Source organism: Emys orbicularis, chromosome 25 (genome assembly GCF_028017835.1).
Source record: "Emys orbicularis isolate rEmyOrb1 chromosome 25, rEmyOrb1.hap1, whole genome shotgun sequence".
Classification (NCBI taxonomy): Eukaryota; Metazoa; Chordata; order Testudines; family Emydidae; genus Emys; species Emys orbicularis.
Window position 1 is genome coordinate 7,738,665 of NC_088707.1, and position 19,219 is coordinate 7,757,883.

The 19,219-nt window shown below is 50.7% G+C and overlaps 1 protein-coding gene across 1 annotated transcript; it reads right to left on the minus strand.

The window, feature by feature from the left end:
* Positions 1 to 19,219, minus strand: LSM12 (LSM12 homolog). The gene is made up of 5 exons (XM_065422442.1): positions 19,051 to 19,219; positions 15,904 to 16,037; positions 4,625 to 4,734; positions 2,359 to 2,485; positions 1 to 1,562 (listed from the first exon to the last, which is right to left on the minus strand). Exons 1-5 carry the CDS (start codon positions 19,169 to 19,171, stop codon positions 1,470 to 1,472), a joined length of 585 nt encoding a protein of 194 aa, XP_065278514.1. The 5' UTR covers positions 19,172 to 19,219; the 3' UTR covers positions 1 to 1,469.

Sequence of the window (19,219 nt, forward strand, 5' to 3'; positions counted from 1 at the left end):
GGCAGGGCTTGAATTATTTAATTTTGATCCATTTATTTAAAAAAAAGGGGAAGGGGGAAGATCATGGCAAAAAAAAATGATAATAATAAGAGACACTCCTGTAGCTTAGCCGCACCCCTGCCTAGCTTGGGAGGAAGCCAGTTTCACAGGCTCCATAATCTAGCTTGCCGCAGAGCCGATGGCTGCAGTCACCCATGCAGCGTGGATCACCGCGTGACTGACCCCAGCTGGGTCGGGTACAGGACAGGGGAAGGGTTGGGTTTGACAGAAGCCCGCGTGCTCTCTTAGCAAACGGAGCACAGTGCAGCACTGCTGGGCCAGACCCCAGAGCTCTCTGCACGGGCACTCGGACGTATACAAACCGTGTCCCAGCTTGTAAGGATCCCAGGCGCACGCACGTCTGGAGCGGAAACGGGCTGCTATCCAAGATCATTTGGATAATTTTAACCTTGAAAAAGACAGAAGCCTACACACGATCTAACACGCACGGTATTCGGTGGCGTGAGCCAACGCGACGCAAGAGAAAGCCACCGTGTCGCCGGATCTGCCAGCCCACCGCGGACGAGAGACGGCTGTGCGGTACCGGCCCGTGGGAGGCAGGGAGGAGTAAGTTAGCAGCACCATCCTGTGTTATTCCTAGCGCCTGTGTCTTCCCAGAGCGGGCCAACTGGCCTTCAGCACAGGACAGTAAGAAAGCAGTCAGAAGAGGTTTACGATTTAGGGAGCACCACCACCTCCTGGGGCTCTCCTGCCCTCCCAAATCCCCAGTCTCAACGGGTGTGAATTCTCCCGAATGTCACACGCAAAGCCACCAACTCTGCCAGGGCTGATTAGGGGTGGGGAGGGTTGTTTGCTTTTTCTTTTTTTGCCATGATCCCGGTGAAGAGAACTGCTAGAAGCAGAAAATATTTAAAGAACATTTTAATATATATATTCATATATATATTTAAAGATAAGAAAAATAAGACTAATTCAAGCCTTGCCCTGTGCAAACAAAATTAAAACGGGACCATGCCGGTGGCAGAAAGGCCCCGATTCAGTTAACACAGTCAGATTGTTATTTTTATTTTTATCAGGGTGTTGGGGGAAGAGCAGATTCTCCTACGTCAAAGGAGGGAGGGGAGAATGGTGGACCCCCCCTTTACAAAAATAAAAGGGGGGGGGTGTTGTGTGGGGTGGCGGAAGAAGAAAGGAAGTCAAAAATAAAACTAACAAAGTCTGACTGTCCTAGGAGAAAACATGGCGGACAAAAAGAAAGGTTGTTAGTCAAGTAATGGATGATCTTTTAAATTATTCTCTTTTTTTGTTTTAAAGTCTAAAGTTTGGAAGTGGTGAGCTCCCCGTTAAAGAGCTCCCGGGAAATAAAATATAACCCTGGCCCTCCCCCGCCCCGGTCTCCTTTGAAGAAATCATGTCGGCTTCTGCTGGATCTTGGAAGAGTGCCCCTGGTGATCGGAAGGGGGCAGGGCTCAGGATGACAGGGTGGCGTCCTTCTGTGTTTGCTGTGCTTGTGAACCTTGCATTACCTTTTGGCTTTCCACATCTCTAAAATGTTTCTCAACCTGGCCAAGGGGAAGAGAAAAAAGGAGAAGATGGCTCAACATTGCTGGGTTTTAACTGTACCATTTCACATGGCGTGCAAAAAGGGGTGATCGGGTCTCGTGGGTGCCACCAGACGGGGAGGGTGCAGGGCACATGCGCGAAAGTGGTCCCTGGTGACCAGAAGCAATCGTTGTGACCAGCATCGTGGGATTTGCAACAGCTGGGATGGGGATTATGGGCACATGCTCCATCTCCTCCAGCCTGGTGGATGGAGACGGCCAAACTCAATAGCTGCATTTGTCCTACACGTTGGTCTGCAAGGAGGCAGACTCAGGCACAGGCAGTATGGGATGGCAAGGCCAAGTCTTAGACTCTTCCCCAGAGAATGGTCTATGGGGCCTGGGGACGAGTGCCAGGGAGATCACATCTCCCCAGTGGATAAAACTTTAATATCAACCCTTAACTCCTTCCCCAGCCTGACTGCTCCGGCAGTAAAATCGGGACAGGGACCGGAGAGCAGAGTCCAGCCTTGGAAGCGGCTTGGCTCCACAGTGAGGGGTTCCACAGGAAGTGGGTACAGGAGACACCAGGCCCCTTCAGTGAACCATAAGGAGACACCTTTTAAACTATTGCCTGCTTGATTCAAAACCCCACTGCAGGCACTGACGGGAACAGTAGTTGCAACTACTGTCGGCCATAATGCACCATTCCTCGTTGGGAGCAGACAGCGCGGAGCGGGGGAAAGGGGCCTTCCACAGGACCATAATGGGGTCCCACAGGTACCTACGTCAGGGGATTCACCCTCCCTCTACTCACTATTTTGCGTACGTGACTCAGGGCACTTCCCTCCTTGCCTTTACAGTTTTCCACTTGGTACGGAGGAGCGATAACGACGTCTTCCATCACCACTATGTTCTTCTCTTGCCATTTACAGTCTTTAATGCTGGGAGAGACAGAAACAGGGCAGGATTTTACTAATACACCTCTACCCAGACAAAAAAAATCTCACCCCATTATAGGTGAGACAGCGTTATATCGAACTTGCTTTGGCCCCCCCTGTTCCTTGTTCCCTGACTGCCCCCTCCAGAGAACCCTGTCCCTAATCACCCCCAGGACCCCACCCCCTACCCAACCCCCCTGCTCCCTGTCCCCTAACTGCTCCCACCCCTATCCACACACCCCGCCCCCTGACAGGCACTCACCGGCAGCGGCGGGAAACGGAGCAACGTGGCCCCAGCCCGCTCCACTCCGCCACCTCCCAGCTGCGGCGCTCTGCTTCACGCTGCCGGTGAATGTGGGTAGGTTGGGGAAAGGATGCCCCCCGTACTCACCTGCGGCGGGAAGTGGAGCACTGGGGCTGGAAGTTGGTGGAGTAGAGCAGGCTGGGGACGGGCTGCTCCACTTCCTGCCGCCGGCGAGTGCGGGGAGGTTGGGGAAAGGACGACCCCAGCACTCACCTGCGGCGGGAAGTGGAGCGACGTGGCCCCAGCCTGCTCCGCTTTTCTTGCCCCAGCCCCAGCCATGTCATGGGGGCGGGGGGGAAGAGGGAGGGAGTTGGGGAAAGGTCCCGCACTCACCTGCGGCAGGAAGCGGAGCAACGTGGCCCCAGCCCGCGCCACTCCACCACCTCCCAGCCGCGGCGCTCCGCTTCCCGCCGCCGGTGAGTACGGGGAGGTTGGGGAAAAGGACGCCCCCCGTACTCACCGGCGGCGGGAAGCGGAGTGCAGCGGGCTGGGGCCAGGCTGTTCCGCTTCCACCGCTGCCGGTGAGTGCGGGGGGATCCGTTCCCCCAAGCCCCCTCCCCCGAGCGACACGGCTGGGGCCGGGGAAGCAGAGTGGGCTGCTCCTGGCCCCCCGCTAATCCCTCGGGCCACTCTGGGACTGCGGGGCCCCCAAAATTGCCCCTCCACAGCTCCTGCCTCCTAGATCCTGGGGGGGAGTCCCTGACCGCCCCCGAGACCCTCTGCTCCTTATCCAACCCCTCAGCCCAGGCCCGGCACCCTTAACACGCTGCTCAGAGCTTTACTGCGTTGTATGGGAACCCGTGTTATATCGGGTCGCGTTATATCAGGGTAGAGGTGTACTGCCGTGCACTCACCCCATCCACTACTGCCCAGCAGCTCCAGAGCTCTAAGTCGCCCCCTCCCACCGCCAACCTCTCCTCTCATGTGGGTTTCAAAAGGGCCCTGTCAGTTCCCAACACTGGCTGTAGCAGCTCTGAAACCAGATCACTGCAGACAGGAGTGAGCCACTGCCCCGCCCCAATAAACCAGCCTTGGGGGCGTGGTTGGGCCAGCAGCCAGGACATCACTGAAGGCACAGCCGGCACCTCCAGGGAAGGATTACGGGAAGTGGCGTCCTGATGAGAGATCCGTCTAGCGGCAAGAGGTGTACATCACTCAGAGCCGTTGTTGTGGGCTTGGAGTTACAACATCGCCTCTCAGTGACAAGTCGCTCTGCCGGGTTGAGATGCAAAGCCCTCCCGGAAGGGAGCACGTTCAGCGCGCGCTGAGGAACTGCAGATCTGATTGCGTTCCGAAGCGCGGGAGCTCTCCCATGTACCTGTAACACTAGACTGGGCTTTGGGGCTGGCACATCGGCGACTCAAACCCCTTGCACTGCAGCCCAATCGCTCACAAGGCCACAGGCTGCCAGGGTGAGGGTTGAAATGGCACAGCTCCAAGCCGTTAACAGCTCCAGCTGTAATTTAAGAAGGCTAGGCAGGGTTGAGACTCTCAGTCCCATGGGGCCATTTCCACCTACACTACATAGTGAGCGGACGTGCAGCCTAGAAGAGCAGTTGGCAGCTTGGCCAGTCCATCAGCAGCAGACCAGAGTCCATGGAAGGCCAGACAGCACACAGGGCAAAGGGAGAGGGCAGCAACCACGGACGTGGGGCCAGCCCAGAGGAGCCTGGAGGTCCTGTTACACGACTAGATGGAGACCACCAGCGAGAGGGAGGCTCTCCGAATCCATCCCGGGAAGAGTTACCCCGCCCGCTAGAGAACACAGGCGCATGCACGTACCCGAGGGTGAAGGAAACAACAAAGACCTCCCAGCCACCCCCCAGCAGCCAACTTACGTCTTATGTATAGTCTGGAAAAGCTGCTGTCCCTCCAGAGAGACACCAGCACTAATTGCATACGCCTGGCTCATCTTCTCTTCCTTCTCCGTCCGCGCTTTGTTGGCAAGCTGGAGGGAGGGAAACAAAGACCCGGAGCGTTATTGATTTTTGACCACAAACAGCAGAGTCCCGAGTGGGAGAGAGGGAGAGGCAAAGAGAAATTAAGACTGGCCGGCCTGCATTTGACAGAGGTGAATCCTGCCGGTGAAACTGGTTGCATAAAGGCAACCAGTTACAGAAATAAAACCTGGTACATGCCTTACTGAAGTAAACACAGGGGAAATTAAATGCAGCAACGGCAGGGCTCCAGCAGAAAGACTTCAAGACCATGCTAGTGCAAGCAACAACGCTCTAGCCCAGAGTTCAGATAGCCACTGGGCTCCTGAGTGTTCCAAGTATAAAGCTCACTTAGATTGTAAGTTCTCTGGGGCAGGGACCGTCTCCTCTCATGTGGCTGGCACATCTGAAGCTCCATGCATTCCTCCCTGGATTCAGCCCCACTACAAATAGTTCTGACTAGTCAAAGGAGATGTAGTCCTAGTCTCATCGCTTACATTCTGTTTTACAGCTCAGCATTATCCACTCTGCCACTGCAGCCGTAAATCCAATCAGCTGCAGGCAGGGAGCTATAAACAAGCTTTATGCTGCCTGACCTTGGATCATTTAAGTAACTGCCAGGTTTGTGAGACGGTGCCACACGGGCATCTCTGAAGAACCAAGACCTCTGGCCACCTTCGATTGTCACCTCTATGGGGCAAGGCCCATCTTTTGTTGCGTGTTCGCACGGCGCGTCGGGGGCCTGGTCCAGGACTGTCCCTTCCAGGCATGACAGTAACACAGATAATACACACTTGCCCGCTCCCTGAGCCAAGCTGGGCTTTTTGGGGGCAGATGAGTAAGATACAAGTTATTTTCACTGTGAGTTGTCCTGGTAACAGCAAGATGAGTTTTATTATCATAGTGCCCGGAGGCTGCAGCCAGGATCGGGGTCCCATTGGGCCGGGCACTATGCAGAGCTAATGTAAGAGTCCCTGTCTCACGGTGCTCAGTCTAGTAGCTTCTGTGCTGGGGAAAAAAAACATTTTCATGATCATTTTGCAAGCCCGAGTTACAGGTTCCCAGACACTGCCGGCCATCAGTACCTCTCAGGCCTGACAGGGAACCTCCAAGGGCAAGTCTTCCAGCCCATTCAGTGCTTGGCCTCTCAGAGGAGATGGCCAACAAGCCCCACCCAAAACCGTGACACAGAGGTCTACCAACTAGGTATGGGATAGACTGCCAACTCACTTGATGCAAGTCACAGAACAGACAGGTAGTAGCAGCTTGTTTGATCAGGGCTGGATTTGGACTAGCGAGACAAGCAAGAGGCCGTTGCCATCACACAGAGAAAGCCTCCTGGGAAAAAGTGTATGATGCCCGCTTGCATCAGGTACTGCACTGGAAGTTAAGTACTTTAAATGCTCATGCTATGCATGTTTCCCACACGTTAAAAATGCATCTCTGCACTTTATGGTTTAGATCACAGGTTAAGTTAGTTTGATGGTAGCAAAAAGGAGAGGATGCAAACAGGCCTTTGCCCTTCTCATCCAAAGAACTTAAAGACCCTTATGTACCTGTGTATCTGCTTACCCTGCACTAGCCCAGACAGGGTTAAGCCCATGTTATTGACAGCAGAAGTCCCGCCTCCCTGACAAGACTGGGCATGCTCCAAGTGCTCTAGTAGTATAAAGGGAGGGAGCCCAGCTCATTCTGGGCTGGAAGCCACAGGGGAAGGACCTGCCTGGGAAGCTCCGGCGGAGGGCCAGGTGGACGGCTTCAATTCCCGGTGCAATCTGCACCCCGGCGACTGGAGGAACCCTTGGAGACGACTGGCCCAGCCAAACACAGAGGACCAGACATCTCATGGGAAACCCCAGCACAGACTCTAGTAGGAAGTGAGCCAGGGAGGGTGACGGAGTGGTATCTTCCACCCGGGGAAACTCAGCGTGTTTTGGTAGGACCCCCCGCTGAGTCAGTGGCAAGCCGTTACGCCACTGTTAGGGCCCTGGGTCAGGGTCCAGTGGAGTCGGGTGGGCCTGGGCCCCCCTACCGGGGCTGCCACACCCCATAAGGGGCTCCCCAATGCTATAGACTCTGGCCACTAGGCAGCGCTGCCCTGCGCCAAAGGGTTGCTTTATGGACTCCGGCCGTTAGGCCCCGCTGCCCTGCATCAAAGGGCGGCTTTATAGACTAACCGCTAGGCCACACTGCCCTGCACGGAAGGGCTGCTTTATAGACCCCGGCTGTTAGGCCCCGCTGCCCTGCATCAAAGGGCGGCTCTATAGACTCGAACTGCTAGGCCACGCTGATCTGCACGGAAGGGCTGCTTTATAGACTGTGACCGATAGGCCACGCTGCCCTGACCCTAGGGGCGTGGACCATCACACGACTTAAGTTTTAAAAAAAAGTCAGTCTAGTCTTTTTAAGGTGGTTTTAGTAACCACCTCTGCCCTGGAGTCCCCTGACAACTTTGGGGCTTTACAGTCATGTTTTCCTATTTTGTGCCCCTCATTTCTGTGCAAAGCGCACACACGCAGGAGAAATAGATTATATATACTGTGCTGTCAAATACACAGCAGCAGAACTGCCTGTCTCCTAATCTCAGAATCGTGGTCATTTCAGGTACAGGTCTGTCGCATCTTAGGTGCATTTAACATGCGCGATTTCAGCTTTACACGGTCGGCAAAAACAAAAATAATTTAAATACTGTTTCTGTAGTGCGGGCGATTCCGCCCGCCATTACACTCAATGTAATTTTGACTATACGCGATTTTCGCTTTAGACGCTGACTGCGGAACGTAACCCCAGCGTAAGAAGAGACAGACCTGTATTAACAGCAAGTGGGTTATTGGGGTTATGAGGGCTTGTCTACACAGGGAACCAGACCAGTAACTATTCCAACATAGCTACTTCAGGACACACAATCCCACACACACACTGTGGACTCTATTCTAGAATAAGAGCAATTTCATTCTGGAATAGTTACGCCACTCACAAAGCAGAGTAATTATTCCAGAATACAGTGCCCACGTAGGGGGGTTTACTCCAGAGGAGCTAAGTTATACCAGAATAGTTATAGCCGAATAGTTTTTCCACAATAATTCTGCTGGTCAATTTCCCCATGTAGACAAGGCCTTAATGCTTGTGACTTGATGGTTTCCATCTCTCATTTCCTGCACTCTCTGCTCAGAAGTGGGGAGCTGGTCACAAAGCAGGACTATCCTCCCTCCGCTCAGGGTCATTCCCTTTTAAAAAAAAAAAAAAAAAAAAGCCAAACTGACCTCCAGCCCCATAGTCAACCTATGGGACCCAAACCAATCAGAGGTTGCTTTGCTACAAGGCCTTTTACAATGGCCAACTGCAATCAGCAATAACCCACTGCTATACTACCCAGCTGTGTAGGGCATCGGCGTACTGTAAGCCCTGCAAAACTCAAAGCCAACAGCTCTGACTAGAAGAGATCACTGCAGCGTTAGATGTGTGACCTAAAAGCTGCTCAATGTTTCTATGGAAAATGTGGTCATGAGGGGTATTTTAAGAAACAAACAGCAATGCAGTTTTAATCAGTTATGAGGAAAAAAAACCCTGTTACAAGAGGAAGTTTCCTTCCCTCTACGTCAAACTTCAATTATCAGAGTCAGAGGAGATCTGCAGAGCACAAAGCAGGCCCCCCACCCACCCCCGCTCATCCGAGGGCTTGAATGAGTCCCTTTATCAGGTCCAGTTAAACCAGTAAACTAGGATACTTATGATCTCTCTAAAGCACGCTACAGCAGTGGTTCTCAACCAGGGGTCCGGGGCCCCCGTGGGGCTGCTAGCAGGTTTCAGGGGGGTCCACCAAGCAGGGCCAGTGTTAGACTCGCTGGGGCCCAGGGCAGAAAGCTGAATCCCTATCGCATGGGGCTGATGCCCAGGGTCCTGAGCCCTGAAGCTGAAGCCTGAGCAACTTAGTTCTGCGCGGGCCCCTGTGGCATGGGGCCCCAGGCAATTGCCCTGTTTGCTACCCCTAATGCCAGTCCTGGCTTTTATATGCCAAAAACTAGTTGTGGCACAGGTGGGCCATGGAGTTTTTATAGCATGTGGGGGGGGCCCTGAAAGAAAAAGGTTGAGAACCCGTGCTACAGCACAACACAAGCGGATAAAGCAAGCCAACACCCCGCTGAGAGGGATCCATTCCCAACGCATAGAACAGGGATGAAAGGGGGAAAGTTAACAGACTGTCAGCAGAATGCAGCGGCTTCTTTGCCATAAAGGAGAAAGCATCTCATGCCAGCTGATCCCTAGAAAGCATCTTCCATAGATACAAAGCCAACTTGCAAAACAGCCCATCTTCCCAAAGGCTCACCCCAACTATCCCAAGGAAAGTCACCGCGGATGAGCTAGAAATGGCACATTTCACACAGCTATGAGATGCATTATCAAGATTCTCTGCCCCCCTCTTCCCAGTGTGAAAATCCTAAGCCCCACACAGCAGGGGAACTTTGCTACAATTCTCAACACTAGCAAATGATCGATTTCCCCCCTCTCACCCACGGAGGGAGAAAATATCTAGTCAAAAAATAGCCGGTTGTGTCTTGTTTCGGTGCTTAGATGAATGAGACTCATTGGGACACTGTTCCGATTCCTTCTCATGTGCCTCTAATGCCTTTTACTGAAGAACTGTGAAGCTGTAACACCAAGAGAGGGTGGGGGGGGAATCCTCTTGCTCATTAGCAATCCTTCTGGCTGCTGATTGGTGGTTTAGTTAAAGATCACTCAGAACTAATCTCACTTGGTAGCTTGATTAAGAGACTCATTTCAACCTAGTTTTCCCGTAACTTGCATCTAAGCAACAACCACGTTTCTATATGGCTGCTGGAAAACAGTTTCCCTGACTAGTGGAAGCAGAGATTTTTTGCCTGAGGAGTGTTGCTTTAATGGGTTTCTTTAGCAAAGTGTGGTTGGTTCACCTCATCGTCAGCAGAGAGAATGCCCCTGGCGATCGTGGTTCTAGAAGCCGCTTACCCGCCGCATTTAAACAGGATGGTAGCTTGCATGGCCTCGCTCCAGGTGAAGGCTGGACCTGTAATACATCCCCCTCTGTAGCTGAGAGACTGGGCAGCCAACGAAGAGTTCATTCTTATTGCACACAAGCAGCAGTTTATTCCCGGCTTCTTGTGTTTGACAAGACACTGCGAAGCGTTTAGCAGAAGAATCCTCTGCACTGAGAGAGCTGGATGCTCAGACAGGCTCTTTGTCCATTCGGGAGCCGACTTAGCTCAAAACAATGGCTACGTTGGATAAACGTTCCCTGTCCAATGGCCTGGCATGTAAGAGCACATGCAGGAGAGACCAGTCAGGTCTTAGCGGGGACCCTGCCTTTGCAAGAAAGGTAGCAACAATTACACTGTAGGGAGCAAATCTCCTCGGGGAGGGACTGCTACAATGCATCCTACACAGCAGCCCGCAGCGTCAGAACCAAGTGGCCAGTCACACGCACTGCCAGACTGATTGAGGGACTGCCTCTGCTGGTGGAGAGCTCATATCCCGGTCTTCACATAACTAGCCCCCCAGCCTGGAACACAAACACGGTAAATCAAAGCAAAGCACGTCTAAGACTTGTAGACAACATCCAAAGAATGCTTTAGGGATTCCTCCCCGCTAACTTAAACAGCGCTTTAGTCCACCTACAAATAAGGAGGGATCAAGGGGAAACACCTACAACTCCAGCCCTCAGCTTGACCAGAACAATGTACTTAGTCACCCGCTGAAGAATGAAACGAAGGGCAACAAACTCATTTACTGGTGTTCATTAATCCCACATATCAAGCTCCTAATCTGAAGGGTCCTTACAGAACAAGCATACGAGCTCATAGGATGTGCTTTATTACTTATCACTGCTAGCTACGAGAGAAAAATTAATTGCAGCTGCAAAAGCCTCGTTTACACGGTTTCCAATTCAAGCATTCAAAGCAGTTTCACTGTCAAATATACTCTGCTGTTCCAGCTCCCTCAGTCTCCAAAGAGCATCTGAACTTGCTACTATGAGCCTATTAAGCAGATTCAGCTATACACCTTGTGCAATAATTCTATGAATGGATGAGTCACTTCCCTTCCCTATTCACGTATGTATGAATGATACGAATACGTGCAAGACTAGAAGAAAGCCACTGAGTTCCAACAAGCTGCCTGGTCACATTCCTCAGCCGTTGTCCCCCGAGACTCCTCCTGCCCCCCCCTCCCCCCCCCCCAGTACTAAATGGCAACTAAGTTAATTAGACAAACAGACCTGTTGCCGTCTTATCCCAAGAGGACCACTCCCAGGTCAGAGCTATACAGATGCAGAGTGACATCTCATTGCACAGGCTGAAGCAGCTCACATTAGTAATGGTGTCAGTATAAACCAGCGGTCTAGTTACAACAGGCGAGGCAGACGCCAACCTCTAGCTAGCCGTTCACTGAAATGGACTTCGCTGTTTGCAGCCACGTCTCGGCCCCAGGAGCACGCTGAGCCACTGCGCCAGTCCCTGTGGCATCCGCTCTGCAGAGCGGTGCAGCCAGGGAAAAGGATTCTAGGAGGCATCTGAGGTTTACTGGTTGTATGCGGCTGAACACAGGAATCACAACAACAAAGCCCCAAAGCCATCTATTTTAAAGCCTCCCTTCACACCACTGTGTTAGTTTCTAGTGGAAATGCTACCTCCAGTAAGTCTCCATCCAGGCCATGCACAGGCCATCTTATGGCTACCTTCAAGTGTTATTCTAACTCAGGGGTAGGTAACCTATGGCACGTGTGCCAAAGGCGGCACACGAGCTGATTTTCAGTGGCACTCACACTGCCCGGGTCCTGGCCACCGGTCCGGGGGGCTCTGCATTTTAATTTAATTTTAAATGAAGCTTCTCAAACATTTTAAAAACCTTATTTACTTTACATACAACAATAGTTTAGTTATATGTTATAGACTTATAGAAAGAGACCTTCTAAAAAGGTTAAAATGTATGACTGGCCCGCGAAACCTTACATTAGAGTGAATAAATGAAGACTCAGCACACCACTTCTGAAAGGTTGCTGACCCCTGTATCTAGCTCCTTAAACTCATTCCTCAAGCCTTCAGCTTCCCAAGTGGACTGCCACCTCCTGGCTTGAACACACCAGCGAAATTAACACTAAATTAGTCAAAGGACGACAGTCGCACCCAGAGTAATAATGTTTTGTTTCACAGTTCTCCTTTCTCTAACTCCTTTTCTTTGCTCCCAAGGCCATAGATTGAAGAGTCCTCAATTCAGATCCCTTCCAGAACATCTCCCTGGTTTGCCCACCACTGCAACCACAAAGTTGTCTTCGTTCAGCCACATCTTGACCAAACATCCTCATCATCTACCCATCTTAATTCCTGGCAATTCCCTTTTATAATATTTTACAGCCCAGTCCTGTGGGCATCCCAAATACCACAGCTAGACTTTCACTGCAGGAAGCATAAGCATATCACCCTCTCTCCATCCTGCCTTCTAGCAGTATATCCATTTACCAATCCTATTCACAGTTCCCTCCTGGTTTTCAAGTTTCATCTTAACTAAAGTTTTTTCTCCACTTTCCCTGCCTGCTCACTCTGCTCATCTCAGCTCCCCTTCCCAGAGCAGAGCTCTTTCATTTGTGCTGTATCCAGGATTTCTTCTCCACGCTGCCTTAGACTTCCCCCTACAACTGATACTCCAACATCCATTCCCCTGTCCCTCATTCTTCCATTCACACCTGGGCCTGGTGTAGACGAATACTTTCTTTGCTGTTTTAAATGGCAGCTCTCTATTTCCATCTTCATACATCATTCCCCCTCTTCCTATATGAAATCTGTACTCAGTTGAGATCTTCTCTACATCCCCTAGTAGCACGATTTCCTTCCTCTGACACTACAGCTATCAGTTTGCACTATTTTCCAGTCCTGAAGCATCCACACAACACCCTACACCATCCTTTGGAAGAGGAGTTTTGTAAATGCAAGAGGTATGAAATGCTGCAGTTGTCTCAATCAGGCAAAAACAATTTTTTTTTTTTTAAATTATGGGAATACAGACAGATTTCTGGACACTTGAAATTGCCAGTGGAAGTACAATTTGATTTGGGTTTCTTGCACTGAAGAATTTCTATAGAGCCTTCCTGCCAGCAAAATAACTAACCAAATGTTTTTAATTAAATAAAAGTTTGTTAGTTAATACACTTTTAAATGTGTTATGCATACAGTGATTTCCCCCCCCCCCCCCATAGCCACGTAAGGCCTGTACGTCTATTACACCTAACTAGCAGCATTTAAAGTTACAGCAGTTGATGCAGCTACAAGGTGTAATTACATCTCTACAGTAATTGGGTCATTTGATACCTTGTCAACATGATAATCCATCAATAAGCAAAAGGAAACTCACATAAGCCACAGACAATGCCACAAAAGGAGGACACCTATGTTTAGGGACAAAGCCTGTGGTTCCTAGGTACTGTACCATGTTACCTTACTGTGGATGGCTTATATAGTGCAGGTTTGATGCTATACTGCGAACTCCACCCATCACAAATACTATCAGGTCTGTTAGAAATCATCACCATCTAGGTCAGAGATGGGGTTTTTGTTGTGCCTTTTTTTTTTTTTTTTTTTTTAAACAAACAGGAGGTCTGCCTTATCGCCCCTAAAAACTTCCTTAAAGATGGCAGCCACACCCTGCTTAAGATTGCTTCTCTCGACTGCATTTCTTGCCCTGAAACCTCCTTCCACTTTAAAATTAATCAAATAAAGCCAAACCCCAAATTTACCTTGAAGCTTCCAAATCTCTCATTTTGACCGCTTGCCCTCCGATTTTAGCTCGAAAGTATGCTAACCCCCAAAAGTCCCATCAAGCTGAGTCAGCCCTGCCAGAAACGGTGTCCATTCCCTCCCTCACTAAGAGGACACTGAAATGCAGCTGAAGGATGTATTTGTCTACCATGCAGTTACTGGCTAAAGCCTTTCTTCAACACTCCAGTGTGCCATTAGAAGACCAGCACTGATCATGCAAAACCCTAAGCTACACCTTCCCCCACACCGCTCTGTTTTCCCAGCCCAGTTGGCTAGGGCATTTAGCACACGACATCCAACTCAATTGACTGCACAAGATAATTTCCCTTTCCGTTTCTCAGACAGCACCTCCCGAAAACCAGAAATGATCTATTTTAGAGGGGAAGTTACATTCAAGTTACACAGAGATCCCCGAGATACAACTGACTACTCCATGTCTTTCAAGGCTTCTGTGTCTTCCCACCATAGGAACTCTGACCTGCTCACAAGAGCAGGAAAACTCCAATGGATGGGAATCCATTGGAGACTGACTAAAGCAAGGGCACACAGCAAACATGGGCTGGAAGGGTGACAGCTTAAGTGTTAAACTGCCCGTAGCCACTTCTATCCATTAGCATCACCTCCAATATGGGAAGCAAATACAAGCTGTTTTGACCTGTGATTTTGTAGCCAATAACATCAGTTCTTGATTACACCACCTGCCAAAGAAAACCTGGGTGCTGCAAGTAGCAGTGATGGGAGACTCAGCGGATGGCAAGCTCTGTGAGCAATGAATGCACAACCCTATATTAGCACTGTAAGGAGACAGCACTACCAAGCAAGTTATTTTTTGGCTGAGAGATCCTGACCGCTTGTGGTCACCGAAGAGCCTGCTGCACTTTATATAAGACTATGGGTGTTAGCCCTAGTGTCCTGGCTAAATTCCAGCTCAGGTGATCGTAATCCATCTACCTAGATTTCCACTGCACTTAAGACACAGGAAAGTTACTCTTCACTTCCTGCTTTGTTGCAAGGGCAGCACTGTGTCATTTTCTACTGCTGAGATACCGGGGCTTCAGCAGGAAGCAGAGGGATCTACACAGCTGCAGTTTTTCTAGAAGAAGAGATGCTAACAGAACAGTAAAACATTAGTCACTGAGGTACTGAATGCAGGAAGCCTTCGGTCACTGCCACTTCACACACCTTTAATATTTAATATTTAATATTCAGATGCCATTATTAGGCCTGGTCTACACTTAAAAGTTAGGCAGACGTAGTTACAGCACTCAGGATCTGAAAAATCCACACCCAAACACCGTAGCTATGCAGACCTAACCCCCAGCATAGATGCAGCTAGGTGGAGGGTAAGAATGCTTCTGTCACATAGCTACAGTTGCTCAGGGAGGTGGTGCTCCTACAGCAACAGAAAACCCTCTTCTGCATAGTTGGAAAGGTCTACACCATAGGTGTTACAGTGGCTTAGTACGGTGCTGCCGCTGTGGTGTCCATAATGTAGACATGGCCTTAGGCTCATAGGTCCGTATCGCCTATAAGCCTTGCTTGAGTCCAGTCACAACACAGTAAAACCCTGACAGAGTGGGGTCTTATGATGCAGAGTGGCCAACACCATGGTCCCAAATTGCACCTACAGCACTTTAGACGCCAAGGCTGTGGCACACTTCAGGATGATTAAGCCACAGAGCCAGTCTCCATGACAAGGCCATGTTGAAATCAGGTCCAAAAGCCCCCTGGATTTTGACAACGTCAACAGGACCAAAAAGTGTACACATATACAGTACTAACAGTCAACTACTGTCCAGCAACCTAGACAAGCCTGGTGATCAGCACTAAAATCATGGATGCCCTGGCTGAACAGCAAGTTGGACCCAAGACTTAAAAGAAGTTGGTCTCGTCAGTTTCCTTGTAAACTACATTAAGCAGAAGAAATGGACAATAATACATTCCTCCTCTAGCTCCATTCAGCCAGGTATGCTCCATACTATGCTTTGGCAAAACACATGCAGCTAATTAAGCATGGCCACAAGACTCCAGACCATCACATTTTCATCTGCACAATGAAGAACTCACTTGTCCATGGACTAGTTAACTTGGAAAAAAAAACCCTCCACATTCTCTACTTTAGGCCTGAATGATGATCACTAAGTATAAAGATGGCCAGACTGCCCATTAACACAGAAACTTAAATGCACATCTAAGGGCTTCACAGTATACGGGGAACCAGAATAGCACCAAGCACATGATTATTCTGATTTAAATTCATAAAAGCAGTGTCAGCTAAGCAAACATCGTGCAAAGCAGGGTATTTTAACAGTAAGAAATGCAACTGATTTTCAGCTCTTCCTGTCAATCAAATCAAGTGTAAATCCATGAGCACACAAAAGGATAAAGGGTCCTTACCTTGCTAACATTGAGTGAAGCTAAAGGAGGAGGGGTTTCCGTGCGGTCATTAATTATTTCCACTTCTGAAACATACTGTAAGTTTACGAGCAGGATATCTGCGTGGTTGGGCTTTCCACTGGAAGAGGGACATTCTGGAGGAAAACAGCATTAAGGAAAACAAATCCAGGCAGACATACTTAACAAGTCTAAAAAGACGACTGGGTAAGGAGGGCTATTTGATGGAGTTTAGAAAACAAGTCAATAGAAGAGTTAGATTTTCAGCAGATAAGTTCTTCTACCACACTAAACCCTATAACAATGAAATGATTGGTCAGCAGTAAAAACCAGAAACAGTGCTAGCAACAACTATTTAAACTCAGCTGCCGCTAGCATGGTTTCCCTGACCATGGGACAGGATCTTTTCTTTTGCTAATAATTGTTATAACTACATTGTAGACAACCTAGGATGCTAAGTATCAGAGGGGTAGCCGTGTTAGTCTGAATCTGTAAAAAGCAACAGAGGGTCCTGTGGCACCTTTAAGACTAACAGAAGTATTGGGAGCATAAGCTTTCGTGGGTAAGAACCTCACTTCTTCAGATCTACAGCATGCTTTTCAGGGGTACATACAACCTTGCCCATTCTAGTCAAGGAAACTTAGAGGGGTTCATGTCATGGTTTCGACTGTGATGGGGACAAGGCTTTGCTGATCAGCATGGATGTCAGTCAATAAACCTTTGCTTATCTACATGGAGAAACTGACCAAAATAAGGCCGTGGCTACACTTGAAACTCCAAAGCGCTGCTGCGGGAGCGCTCCCGCGGCAGCGCTTTGGAGTGCGAGAGCTCTCCCAGCGCTGCAGGTACTCCACCTCCACGAGGGGATTAGCTCCGAGCGCTGGGGCACTGTTTACATTGGCGCTTTATAGCGCTGTAACTTGCTGCGCTCAGGGGGGTGTTTTTTCACACACCTGAGCGAGAAAGTTGCAGCGCTGTAAAGCGCCAGTGTCATAGCCTAAGACACTGCGGAATAAGCTACTCCAGAACAGCTCTGTGTGGGCACTCATTCTGGAATAAGAGTGTGTGCATGGATAGTTATTGCAGGATAGCTATTGCCCTTTAATTTCATGCCCTACCTTATTCCAGAATTACTTCCTCATGTAGACAAACCTTAACAGACACATACTAGGTCTAGAGTCTCTACCAAGAACATTCCCTTACTGCAGATGCCACCTGATGCAACCTGAACATAAGTTACTCTATTAATGCTTTCACCTAGATAATAATCAGGTGACAAGCTCTAAAGATTCATATAAGAGACTTTCCCATTCATTACCACATTTTCAATAACATAAACCTTACATGCATTTGAGGTAGTTTGACACTTCTAGAATGACAGAAAAGTGTAAATTAGACACCAGTTTACCACCCCCAGAAAAACCTTTATAGAACTGACATTAATTCCTGCGCAATCTGTTCCTGATGAAGAGGGATAGTTAGTCCTCCTCTCCTTCATCTGTCTGCTAGAGTAAGCAGAGAAGAACATATCAAGGCAGAGAGAGATGGTGGGTTTATTAGTGTGAGGAGACTGCATTAGACATATGGCTGGCTCTACACTGCCTCTCCACTCCTAGGAGGGGAGAGAGACTGGCCTCATCCATATAAATGAGACACCTGCAGCTTAAGAGCAAAGAACAATCAGATCTCCCTCCCACCAGACTAAGTTAATACTACAGCTGATATGAAACCCTCACCTGCAGAAACTCACATAAAAAGGGGAGAAACTTAGGAGAGAGAAAACTGGGGAAAGTACATCACTCCCCAGAGCACTGTGTCCAGATCACATCCTTTTCTCTGGAAAAGGATCAAAACCTGGCCCACAAGCTAGAGCATCTGACCCTACTTCTCAACCTCCCTTTGCTGTTCAAATCCACATTCTCATCAAACCCAGATAGCACTGCCTCCTCCATAAAGCCAGAAAGGGAGGAACCATTGTAACATCCCACAAAGCAACCTACTCAGATTGCCTGCTCTTCCTTTTGAAGGGTTCAACACAGCACTCCCAAGGCCAGCTCAGACACTGTCCTGACATTGGCTAGCAGCACCCAGAGGTGGGGAGGTTGGAGACAGAGCTCGCACAGGCAGTGATATGGACTTTGATTCTGGAGTTTCTCTCTCTCTCACAGACCTGAGGCGCCTGAGCACACCGACCTTTGGGGCAGCTTGCAAAGCCTTTCCTGAGCATGTGGCGAGAGGCCTGCATGGCCTGTTTCAGGCTAACTTTTTAAGTGTGTCCAGAGATGAACGATGGGCTCATGTATTGCCAGTGTCTCCATTCCCCGCTTCTACCTCTATATAGCCAGCAGTGGGCCACACAGAGAAGCAAGCACATATCCCTCTTTCTCCAAGCAATCTACCCAGAGCATCTACCTCTTGCCCTTAAATCTCCCCCGCCCCCCCCCCCCCCACACACACACAAACACGTGTCCCAAGGCAAGATCAGACTCAACCTCCCCCGCCCAGCAGCTCCATTTTCCCTCCAAAGCCGGCCAGCATTGCCACCCCCAGCCTCTTCTCTCCCCCCACTGTAGTGCCCCAGGTAGATCAGACACAACACACACACCCCATGCAATCCCCAGGGTAGATCACAGCCCCTCCCCCCACCCCAAAAAATCAGCCACCCCCCTCCCCACACACCAGCCCCCCAACGCTGCTCTCCCCGCTCCGCCAGGCAGCTTTCAGGCCGCAGCAGAGCCACAGGGGCCCCCAAACAGTGACCCCACCTGAGCAGGTTCCCTCGCTCCCCGCCCGGCCCCCATCTAGGCCCGCTCCCAGCCGCGGGCTCTCCCCACCCCGGCCGGCCCGGCCCGGCCCCCCTGGGCGCCGCAGGGCACCTGGCCCGGCAGCCCCGCTCCGGCTCCCCCCGGCCCGGTTCTCCCCTCCGGGCCTCCCCCGGCCCGGTTCTCCTCAGCCCGGTTCTCCCCTCCGGGCCTTCCCCGGCCCCGCTCGGCCCGGCCCGGCTTCCCCCCGGCCCGGTTCTCCCCCGGCACCGCTCTCCTCAGGCCCGCTCCGGCTTCCCCCCAGCCCGGCTCTCCCCCTCCAGGCCTCCCCCGGCCCCGCTCTCCTCGGCCCGGCCCCGCTCGGCCCGGCCCGGCCCCGGTCGGATACTGAGCGCCAGCATCTTGCTGGGGTAGTCGAAGGCCACCACCTCGCCCTGCAGCCGCTGCTCCTGGCAGGTCCGGCACGACACCTGGCTCCCCACACTGAAGTACTCGCCCGGGGCCGCCATCTTGTCTCAGCAGCGGCCGCCGCGGCTCGGCTCGGCTCAGCCACCCAG